Genomic DNA, 12363 nt, shown 5'->3' with positions numbered 1-12363 from the left:
TTCTTATATTCTTAATCACCATCTGATATTACACATATTAAGAAAACAATTAAGACACACATTCTTTAAAAAATATAATTATTACAATTCAATAATCAATTATGATATAGTCGACACAACCAGGGATTTCGAAGAAATAATTTAATATCAATTAATACAAATCTTTCAAAAACATTTTTCTTCAATTAAAAATGTATATGAGCTAGCAGAGATTTTGCAAATATACAAACAAGCAAACCAACTCCTTCCAATATACAAAATGTAAATTGTCAAATTTTGGATCCAATTCTTGCCCTCTAATTGGTACATATGAAAAAGTTTAGCCATGAAATCAGACCACAGAGGTGAAGAAATCAGAGCTAGCCTTGGTTGATCTTTTCAACTATATGTTCAACAACATTTTTTCTCAATAACCTTCAAGTTGCCCCTCTAATAAATCCAGAGGGGCCAATTCCAAATTCCAGTTCCAGAACAAGCAAGGTTGACTTGGAATTATGGAGCTTGTGATCCAAAAGATTCAGATCACATACGAAGGAGCCCAAATAATGCCTGTGAAATGGAACTGCAATATAGAACTTAATATTGTATTTAATAACAATTATTTCTCATATATACAAATTAAAACAGCCATGTTTCATGACTTTTCAAACAAAGGAGGTAGTAGTAGTAATAGTAGTAGTAGTAGTAGCAACCTAGGATTATATTTATTCAGAAAACAAAAGCCTTGGTATTTTCACTCATGTTATTCCTTCATATAGTCAACACATTTTTATCTCATCCACAATGGTTTGGGCCAGACTCTTATCTATATCCTCAAAATTATCAGTTGGAAATTGCTTCAAACTTATGAACAATGAGGTTCTAGTTCACACCACACTTTAAAACACCAAACAGAAGAAGAGCAAAATCAACTTTCTTTTTTTAGTGATGGAAAACCAGGACAAGAATTCCCCCAGAATCCTCAACTTTTGTTTTAATCTGAAAGAGGCTTTCCATTCCTAACTCTGGAATCCCAATTCCTCTTTTCTGGTGGAACTGGAGGGAATGTTGTCAGCGAGATGTGGAAACCCCATGGATCCTCTTCCAAACTTTGTCCCGATGATCTTCTGCCAAGCAAGGCTCCAAAATGGCTGCCATTTGAGTGATTCTTCGGTGGAAGCGGCAGCGGTCACGAGCCATTTCCTCCCATGGGCCCCGACGGGCAGCCCGAGAGGCGTAGTCCCAAACTACCAGGGAGTGGACAGTGACCACTGGGGAGAATCGGACCTAAGAATAAAGGAAAGATGTGAGCTAGAGGCCAATACTTCTAGGCGGGTGCTTGTTGCTATAAATCAAGAAAACAATTAACGTTATATTATACCACACACTCTTATCATATTTATTAGATTTTTATCTAGCCTTTATTACCTTTATAAGTACTCAAGTCTTATTGGACTTGAGTATTTGGAGGAAGCATAAAGTTCCTCTTATTTTCTCCACAATGATAACCCAGGTGAGTTGGGCTGAGAGAGTGATTTGGTCCAAAATCATCCAGCCAGCTTTCATGCCTAAGGCGGAACTAGAACTCAATCTCTTGGTTTCTAGCCAAGAATGTTAACTACCACACCAACCGAGTAAATCTAATTTAAATGTAAACTAATGTTTGTCCTATTGTTTCTTCTTCTTTTCCTTCTTGCTTCTTTTCTTCTTGTTTCTTGTCTCTCTTCTTCTCATTCTCCAGAAGATGGGCTTGAGTCTGTGTGTCTCCACATTCACACGGCGTATTTGTTACCTGCCAAGAGCTTCCCATTTGACCCTACTGGTTTTACACTTAGGCACTCCTATTTGCAAACCTATTCAGGGTCCTCCAAGTAGTATAAGGGAAGACATATCCTCCTTTAATGTTATTCCTTGCTCAACGGTCTCCTTCCTCCATCTTTAAATTAGATTTTGTTCTTTCTATTTATGTATGTAGTTGTTGATCTGAGATCTGTGGAAACTCAAGTTCCAAACCACCTTTAACAGCCAAATTCAGTAGGTGACTTTAGGCTAATCATTTCTCACCCCAACTATTTCACAGGGCTGTTATGAGGATACAACTGAAAGAAAAAATATCTTGTATTTCCCCCTGGTGCTTTATAGGAGAAGAAGGAGGGGAGGGGAGGGGAGAGACAAGACATTTGTTGATTTGACTCATTTTAGGTGGTTTCCCAACAGTTCTGACACTTTCTTCTCGGTGGTTAAAATCCTTTTCATTTCATCTTATCCCCACTAAATCTGAGATTAGAGCTACATCCCATTTTTCTTCTGGGCGCAGTGCAAATCAAATAATTTCACTCTCACAAGAGGCACATTTTAAAAATCTGGTCAGCTAAAAGGTAGCCACTGGCCTCCAACACCCAGGAATCCCCATGGGTTATAATCACCATAATTCATAATCAACACCCAAGCTAATCCTTCGCGTGTCAGTATATAAAGGTGGTTGAATGTTTTTTTTAACATTTGCCTTAATAAAAGAGAGGCTATTTCCCATTCACAATCTCCACCTTTCAAAAATTATTTTAAAACAGAGGCCCAGTCTAAGTTCAAATAAAATCGTCTGCCTTGTACGCTTGCTGTTTTTCATGCGCTTCTTCCAAAGAGGTTTGTGCATTTAGGGTAGTTAAATAAGAATTTGAATCTGTCTGTGGAGTTGGCACATTTGTGCAGAAGTGCTAGTAAGGCAAAAAGGAAATGGAAAACAAAGCCAGGAATCTCCATTTTTAATTTATAACAGGCAATCTCTTAAAGGGAGGCAGGGAAATGAGTCTGCTCAACTGGGAAATGTCCTAATCTTACATCATTTATTTCCTTTGGAAGAGACGTGTGATTCATAATCAGTGACAATTAAAAAGAAACATGACCTCTATTTCTTCCTAATTCAGGCACCGATTTGATGACTGTAAATTAATCATGTCACATCACATGAATCTTTCCCCTATTTGCTTTTCCACAGAGGTCTAACTCAATTGGAGCTGAATTCCCTGAAATTACTGAATGGGAAGGGCATTTTTTGAATGATAAAACCACCTTTGCTCCCTCAGGCCTTTTGTTCCTCCACATCTTCTTTGAAGAGAACAGTCTAATCCTAACACCTCTTCAATAAAAGTCTACCTTTTCCTCTAATATGTATGCCTCTGGCTGATAAAATACACAATAGCTTAATGATTATTATACATGTAGTCCTCAAGTTACAATAGTTCATTCAGTGACCGTTCAAAGTTACAACAGCACTGAAAAAAAAGTGATTCATGACCTGTTTTTCACACTTAAGACTGTTGCATTATCCTCATAATCATGTGATCAAAATTCAGATGCTTGGCAACTGATTCATGACTGTTGCAGTGTCCCAAGGTCACGTGATCCCCTTCTGCAACCTTCTGACAAGCAAAGTCAATTTGGAAGCCAGATTCGCTAAACAACCATGTTGCTAACTTAACAGCTGCAGTGATTCACTTAACAAATGTGGCAAGGAAAGTCATAAAATGGGACTAAACTCTCTTAACAAATGTCTCATTTGGTAATGGAAATTTTGGGCTCAGTTGTGTTCGTAAGTCAAGGTGTGAGTGTGTGTGTGTGTGTTTTCCAGTATAACTCTGGAATACCTCCAGCAATTTCAATCAAACTTGGGACACAGATGACTTACTTTCTGGGAAAAAATATTGTGGGTGGAAGACACCTCTACTCTTCAAGGTGTGTGTTAAGATACAGCCTGTTGTGTATTAAAATGGCTTCTAATGTACTGTCGTAAAATGGCTTCTACTGTGCAGCGCAGTGGAGTTGCCATGGTAAGTGTTTCACAGTACTCCACAAGGGGGCTCCCTCTGCTAAGGGGGAAAATCCAACATTAAAAATTACATTTGGTCCGGACATTTTCCCCTACAAATAAATACCCAGGCAACACTGGGTTACCAGCTAGTTTACAATAAAATGGACCATATAGCCTGGGACCTGGTTAATTGAAGGTCTGTCTCCTATAGTATCTGTCCGGCTATTCTAGTCTGACGGGGTTAGTGTGCTCCAGGTTTTTCCAGTTGAAAAATGCTGTCTATCGAGACCCCAGTAGCATGCCTTCTCTATTCGATTCCATATAACTGTTGTCTACAATGTGGTACTTCCCAAGGTCCAAATGGCCCCACCTGCTACTGGTGTTTCGATGGATCCCCAAAAATGGACTTTTCACCCATATCTTTGGCAACTAGGGGTGAAAGCCCCCTTTTTCTTCTTTTTCTTTGTTCTCAATCTGAGTTAGTTATTTTTGCTATTTTGCTATCAACTGATGCAACTTTGCCCACTACTGTACTGCTTCAAAAGCAACAGCTTAAAAGCACTATGTATCATCTCTACTCTTCATCATCGTGGTGAAACGAGTTTAAAAAAGCACAAACATTTTCTCAAACATAATCATGTGGGCAAGTCTAAATTTCAATCAGTCACAGCCAAGAGCAGAAATACAAGTGTTCCTAATTAAGAAGCCACAAAAAAACAAAACAAAGGTGGATTTTGAAAATCCTCATTCCAAACACATTCATGGAGCACACATAAGTATTTTAGGACTCTCACCTTCTTTTTCACCTGGATTTCCTGCTGTGAAACTGTTTCTGCAGCGAGTGGAGAAGTGCTTTTCCTGAGACTTGGTTGGCAGCATAGGTAGGTCTCCTGATTTCTTTCAACTTTTTGGTGTTCTCTGGGCAATGACTGCTTTGGGAGATGACATGATTCTTCAAGTTTAGAACTAGTTCTTGTCCAATAAGGAGAGACAGTTTCTTGATGGTTTTGGGGCTTCAGTGAAGAAATGGTGAAGTCTGTAAGGGCCTGAATAGGTTTGGAAAAGCAAAGTGGGTGGAAGGGATCACTGTTCATGGATAGAGCTCCATAGAGATCCTCAAAAACAATCTTCTGTTCAGAGTCCTCCTCTTCTGTATCCTGATAATTCTCTAGGTCTCCTGAATTGTTGCCATCAGAGTAAGTTTGGATCTTACTACTATCTTCCATCTCATCCTCACTCCACCAGTCTTCTGAACTGTCATCATTGTCATCTTCTTCATCTTCTAATGGACTGTAAAATAAGGAAAGTACCAGGGAATTCTGGAAGCTGCTGGGGTTGGTAGGGGATTCCATGTTATACGTAGCTTCATTCTTTCCACTCTTTTGCTTCATTTCTGGTTGTTTCTCATCCTTTGAAGAACCAAGTGAACATGTTAAGCTTTGTTTTCCACATATTGGCGGATCCCGGTTAGATTTCATGTTCTTCTCCAGTTCCTGGGGAACGAAGGTTGTTTCCAAAATTTCATCAAGGCCCTTATTAAAATTTAATTGTCCATTAGGATCTAAGCAGTCCAAAGTATTTTCTAAACATCCACGGAGGTCCAACTCTTTTATAAAGATTTCAGGATTGCAAGTATCTTCTTCCAACAACTTAAGAGAGACATGCTGAGAACTTTTTACAGTCACACATTCTATGTCCTTTCCTGAAGAAGCTTGCCAATTATTTCTCAAATCAAATACTATTGTAGGACTTATTAAACACAACTCAGAAATCCCTTCCTCTTCCAAATGCATGTTATTCACTGTAATTCTGCTTGAATCAATCAAAACCTGTTCAATGTCTTCTCCAAAAGAGTCTATAACCAAATTTCCCCCAGAAAGATGGTTTGTATGACTCTTCAGAAAACGATGTTCTTGACAGCTGTCTTTCTCCATCATCTTCTCAGTGTTGTTTTCATTTCTTTTAAGTTCTCTGGCCTTCTTTATCTTCTCTAAGATGGGCAATGCTCTTCTAGCAATGCCCATCAACACAGTCTTCACCAGGTTTGAAGAGAAAGGCTGCCAAAAATGTAAAAATCTTCGCAACCAGACCATAGTGAGCTCGAACATATGTCGAGGAACTGAAAATGTGCCAGCAGGTGTGTAGCTGACTGGTTCAAGAGGTGGATTTTTAGTCATCCCAGATCCAAAGGGATAGCAACTGTTGAGGAGAATATTTTGGGGTTCAAAGGGTGAGGTGAACTGGCTGTCCATGATACACGGAGGCATTTTCAATCTGAAAAGAAGCAATCGGTGTTGGAATTTAGAGTAAGAACATGTAAGTTGAAACTCAAGTTGAAATACAGGTCCTTGACTTATAACTATAATGAACCCCAGATTTCTATTGCTGAACAAGACAGATAGGTGAGTTGTGCCCCATTTTGCTTTTTTTTGTCACAGTTAAGTGAATCACTGCAGTTGTTAAGTGAATTATATGGCTGTGAAATGAATATGACTTTCAACACTGATTTTGCTTGTTGGAGTGATCACATGACCCCAGGATAGCATGATTATCATAAATACATGCCAGTTGCCAAGCACCCAAATTTTGATCATTTGACCACAGGGATTGCTGCAATGGTTATATACATACATACTTACATACATACATACATACATACATACATACATACATACGTGTTGTTTGGGCATACCAGGGGTTGTAACACAAATACATATACATACATGCATACATACATACATGTGTGTGTATATACATACATAACATACATACATACATACATATATATGTGTGTGTGTTACAACCCCTGGAATGCCCCAACAACACAAATGTATGTATGTATGTATGTATGTATGTATGTATGTATGTATGTATGTATGTATGTATGTATATGTACATCAAATCTAGCACTGTCCTTTGTCTCATACAGATCTCTTTCCCATCATCTGCTATCTAAACATTTTTTTAACAATATACCTATTTAGGACTAAACTCCACTACACGCATATAGTTCTACCAAACACTTTACTGTAGTAGTCTTCGTTTTATTTTTATGCAGGAAACCATGACAACTTTAAGATGTGTGGATTTAAAGCATGGCTGGCTGAGGAATTGTGGGAGTTGAAGTCCTCACATCTTAAAAGTTGCTATGGTTGGTTGTACTGTGCATACATAAACACTCACACACACAAATCTACCAAACACTTTACTGTAGTAGTTTTTCTTTTTATGCAGGAAACAATAACAAAATAAAAATGAGAAGAATGAAAACATGGAATTACCAATTAACATAAGTAATAATGTAATAGACCAGTCTGTTAAAAAATATGTTTTGACATATTTATCTAAGGATGATCGTTTTATACGAACTTAGTAAGTGAAGGGGTCATGCTGGGATTGAAAATCAAGTCACGGGTAATTCTCACCTTATAACCATTCTTTTAATGATAGGCTTGGAAAAAGTGATTCATGATCTGTTCTCACACTTATGACTGTCACACCACCCCTGTGGTCACGTGACTGCAATAATGGACCTTAGCAACCAAGTCACATTTACAACCTGTTGCAGCAGCCTGTGACTAAGTGATTGCAATTTGTGACTTTTTTTCCAATCTCCAGCATGACTCACTTAACAACAGTTGTAAAAACTATCATAACATCAGATTTCACTTACGACAGGAATTCTGGTCCCAATTGTGATCATGAGATGAGGACTATATTTCATTCTAGATATTCTGCTCCATAACTCCTAACACCCTTCAGCTATAGCCGAGATTTCTGGGCATTGTTTTTCTGAAAAAACATAATTTTCCACCAACTTTCTTACACTATTCCGATTAAAACCTCTTAATTTGGTCCAGAATAACTGGCATTCTGGCATAATTTTTTAATATGACTAAAAATGCATGATATTCTTTTACTGCAAAGTCTACAAGAATATTTTTAATTTTTTCAGAGGGAAAACAAGGGCATTTAATGCTTGCGTTATACTAAGTCATGTTCCTGGTATCAGATTCAAATGCTGAACCTCAAGGCCAGAATAACAAAATTGGAAGAGACCTTGGAGATCTTATAGTCCAGGGGTCCCCAAATGGCAAATTTAAGACTTGTGGACCAACTCCCAGAATTCAGAGCTGGTTGGAGAATTCTGGGAGTTGAAGTCCACAAGTCTTAAAGTTTGAAGACCTCTGTTCTAGTCCAACTCAGGAAAGAGTTGGCCTATACCATTTCAGACAAATGGTTGTCCAATCTCTTCTTAAAAACTTCCAGTGAAGCCTGAAAGGGAACAGGTTCTGGCATTTGGAAAACCACAACTCCAGCATTCTTTAGAAAATCAAAGTGGAACAAATTCCCTTCCAGGGCATCCTTGTTCCTTTGCTAATCCACTTTTCTCAACAAAGGCCAAACTCAAAATAAGCTTTGAGAAACAAGAGCTGGCAAGTGGAGGCACGGGAAAGAGAAGAGGCTGGAGGACCACATTCTTAGGTGCCTTACTCCCAAAATTCCAGCACAATTCCTTCTGCCCCCTACCTGTAGGGCAGTTCACCTCCCAGCTTTCTTAGGGAAGGTTTCACCGGTTGAGGTGTGTAGGCTGAATTCAGGGCGCGCCCCAGACATGTTGAAGCAAGTGCCCCTGGAACGCTGGCAACACCCCAGTCCGGAAGAAAGGGGGGAACCGCGCGCGCACATACATACACACACACACACAGTTCGGATGCTGAGTGTGCAGCTGCCAGGAGAGAGGAGGAGAGACAACCCTTCTGACCCACAACAGGTTAGATCTGGAAGTGGGGGGAGGAGGGGAATATATTCACAAAGGGAATCATCGATGTTTGAGAAGCGACAGTCATTACAAAAGAGCAGAAAGGTTTGCAAATGATTGTGGACTGAAATTCTTTTTTGATGGTGGATTTGAATGATCAGAAGTTATCAGTGCAAAGAGCTTGGATCCTCTAGGAGAAGATCCTAATGGAATGTAGAGGAATATTATGGAAAGAGGGACAAGAATTGCAGAGTGGCTTTTGCTGAGGATATCTGTTTTTTTCTGAAAGAGGAAAGTAAGGAGGATCCAATGAGAGTTTCCTAAGAAGCATTTGATGGACAACAAGCAGTAGCACTAAAAGGACAGCAAGGGGGGGGGGGGCTGGTACAATTGGAAGCTGAGTCAGGAAGAGGAGGCTGATTACTTTGGGGGTGGGGTGGGGGGCAAAGAAAGGGGAGGGAAGGGAGAAAGAGACTCAAAAGTGTCTCTTTAAAAGTCCCTATTCTACAGCAAAAAAGTCCCTATTCTACAGCAAAAAACAAACACACACCTTGGAATATTCTTTGGATGAGGAATCTCAACTAACCCTTCTGGAAGGTACCAGGTTGGATAAGCCATCCTACACTTTGGAGAACCACAGACTTGAAAAATTTATCTTGCATGGAAAGAGGGACCGACAAATTAATGGCACAGCAATGATATTTTGAAGGATCAGAGCAAAAAGGACAGCATCTTACAGGGGGGCGGGGGGGGGGGCGGAGAGGCAAAAGCCAAGAACAATCTAGGCTTTAGGTTGGGGGTCCAGGACCTAGGGAAGGCGACCCACCACGCTTGTGCCAACAGAGGAAAAACAGTTCTGAGAACCGCACGAAGCGAGAGGGAAGATTACCAACAATTAAAAAGGGCGGATCGCTTGGGTGGATGCCTGGGAAGGCAACCCAGAGGGCGGAGGTGGCAGGGCTATCATAATGCCAAGCCGGGACACCTGGCCCGAGTTCGGGAAAACCAGGGCTTTTCTGAAAAAAGGCGTTGCCTTTGGGAAGTGCCTAAAGCACGTGAGAAACAGAGCACACGGGGTGCGGAGGCGGGGAGTCAGCTTGGAAACCCGCATTTTTGCCGGGAATGAGCAGGAGATCGAACCCCCTAATAGGGCAAGGGGTCCAGGACACCCAAGAGCCCCAATACATTAGGAGGGACAGCATTTTGGGGTCTCCCCACCCACCTCCGCCCCCGGAGGAAAGAAAAGTCTTAATAATTTTTTTTAACCCTCTTACCTGTGGATGTTTAGCCAGTAATTAACTCGCTCCAACATGTAACGGCGGGATAAATGCGAACAAGCGGCCGGACGGTAGGCTTTGCAAAACAGCAGCTTTTCTCGGCACGAACCATGTCGCTCTATCGAGAATGACCTTTGCTTTTCCTGTGTCGATTAGAACGGAATGTTTGAGAGCAAAGCGAAACCCGCAGGCGCTTTAAATAGCCTCGTTCCGCAACGGAAAGACGTCATCGCATTGTGACGTTGAAGGCACGGGGCGTGGCCAGAGCAGCAGAGGCAGAGGGACGTGAGGATTCTAGAAGGGGAGGGGCGCGCGAAGGATGTGGTGACGTCAGGGGAATTTTCGGTTGCCGACGGCCTGTGTGGGGTGGTGGGGAAATGGAAATTTACCCAATACTTTCAATTTTCGCTTCTGGAGCGTAAAATACATTATTTGGAAAAACGCACTTTAAAAAAAAAACACGTCTTTCAATAATGTTGACAGACTGTAGGGGAGAGGTCACTCACAAGTGGTCCATGGACCTCTTGTGGTGCGCGATAAAAATTTTGGTGGTCCTCAGAAAAATTATTTTCATTTTTTATATTGCCCTAAATGCGATTTATCTTTTTACTAGTGGCCTGCGGGATTTAAAATGAATTTAGTGGTCCCTGAGGTCCAGAATGTTGGTGATCCCCGCTCTAGGAAGATTCTCAGTCATCGAAAGGTCATGGTTATCCCCAAAGGTGCTTTTTCAAGAGGCAACTGGACTTTGTGGTTTTTCTTTGAAGACAGCTTCTTGGATGAGGAGTGAAACATCTTTTAAAAAACCGCAAGAAAGTCCAGTTGCCGCTTGAAAAAAACACCTTTGGGTCAATATTGTTGAGACTTTTGGAAAAAATGCAAAGAAGAGCAACTAAGATGATTAAAGGCCTTGAGACAAATCCTATGAAGAATGTTTGCACGAATTGGATATGGCCAATCTACTCTAGACAAAAGAAGGACTGGGGGGACAATACCAGTGTTCCAGTATTTGAGAGTTTACCACAAAGAAGAGAGGGTCAATTTATTTTCCAAAGCACCAGAAGGCAAGACAAGAAACAATGGATGGAAACTAATCAAGGAGAGAAGCAACCTGGAATTAAAGAGAAACTTCCCAACAGTGAGAACTATCAACCAATGGAAAAGCTTGCCTTCAGAAGTTGTGGGTGTTTCATCGCTGGAGGTTGTTAAGAAAAGATTGGACAGACACCTGTCTGAAATGGTCTCCTGCTTGAGTAGTGGGTTGGACTAGAAGACTTCCAAAGTCCCTTCCAGCTCTAGTCTGATGATGATTCAAATAGAATTGGATGCCTTGTTTGCGGAGGGAAGAGCTGCAGCTAACAAGGAGTTTGGGGTCCGAAAAATACAAAGCTTATTTCATCATCCATGTGTAGCTTTATTTACCAACATTTTGTCCCGCCTTTTTTTCAACAACTCACTGTAGCTGCTACTGGACAGGTAGTCCTCAACTTGCAAAAGTTCATTTAGTAACCCTTCAAAACTACAAAGACACTGAAAAAAGGGACTTATGGACATTTTTTACATGGCCATTGTAGCATCACATTATCAAAATTCAGATACTTGGCAACTGACTCATATTTATGATGGTTGCAGTGTCCTGGGATCATATCATCACCTTTTGCTACCTTTTTATAAGCAAAGTCAGTGGGGAAATAACTAGAGCTACAAATAGAAACGTCTACAACTCGGTCTTTCTACCTTTGATACAGTCACAGATATTATACATGAGAGAGAGAGAGAAAACACCTTAGTCCTATTCAAATGCACACAAATAAATCTACAATAAGAATAGAATAGTTGGAAGCGAAGTAAAGAAAAAAAACTTTTAAAAAACTTCTTTTCAAAATCCTTTCCCATTTGGTAAGCAAGACAGGAAATGAAAGGTATTTTGATGCGGAGAGATAAATTTTATACATACTGTGCCACCATGGCAACTTTAATATGTGTGAATTTTAAGCATGGCTGGCTAAGGAATTCTGGGAGTTGAAGTCCACACATCTTAAAGTTGTCATGGTTGTGTTATGCATAAACAAACACACTCATAAACACACACACACACTAATTTGCATGTTGTAATAAAGTGCAACAAGGAAAGGACACCAGGAGTTCATATGGTTTTCTTGCATAATAGACTCTGACTACAGTCATTATTTTATCGAATCCCAAAAGACTCTAGCTAGGCAAGGCATGTCACACCCACCACCCACAAGCCGCATGCAGCACCAAATAGTGATTTATATACTTTAACTATACTATATATTTTACATGTGATCCAAGACAATTCGTCTATACTCAGTGCAGCCCAGGGAAGCCAAAAAATTGGAATGGACACCTAGGTTTCAGACAGATAACAATTTCATCGTAAGGTCAAAAGATAAAAACTGGAAAACTGCCAAAAATATTTTTGTCTTTTCTCTGTTTCTATAGCCTCTGACTCAGGGGTGGGTTCCTGCCAGTTCTAACCTCTTCTATAGAAGAGTTTCCACAAATCTACAATG

The 12363-nt window shown here is 40.3% G+C and overlaps 2 protein-coding genes across 2 annotated transcripts in view; one reads left to right on the top strand and one right to left on the bottom strand.

The window, feature by feature from the left end:
- Positions 1 to 126: 126 nt before the first annotated feature.
- PPP1R15A (protein phosphatase 1 regulatory subunit 15A) lies at positions 127 to 10036 on the bottom strand. The gene is made up of 3 exons (XM_081970788.1): positions 9824 to 10036; positions 4582 to 6061; positions 127 to 1266 (listed from the first exon to the last, which is right to left on the bottom strand). Exons 1-3 carry the CDS (start codon positions 9859 to 9861, stop codon positions 1051 to 1053), a joined length of 1734 nt encoding a protein of 577 aa, XP_081826914.1. The 5' UTR covers positions 9862 to 10036; the 3' UTR covers positions 127 to 1050.
- PLEKHA4 (pleckstrin homology domain containing A4) overlaps positions 8414 to 12363 on the top strand; it is an 82102-nt gene continuing 78152 nt past the window's right edge. The window contains exon 1 of the mRNA XM_081970782.1: positions 8414 to 8561. The gene's annotated coding sequence lies outside the window, so the exon portion shown is untranslated. The remainder of the gene's footprint in view (positions 8562 to 12363) is intronic.

This window comes from Natrix helvetica (assembly GCF_964273705.1).
Source record: "Natrix helvetica genome assembly, chromosome: Z".
NCBI lineage: Eukaryota > Metazoa > Chordata > Lepidosauria > Squamata > Natricidae > Natrix > Natrix helvetica.
The sequence above is the reverse complement of the archived record's forward strand: the minus strand, read 5'-3'. Positions and strand labels throughout refer to the sequence as shown.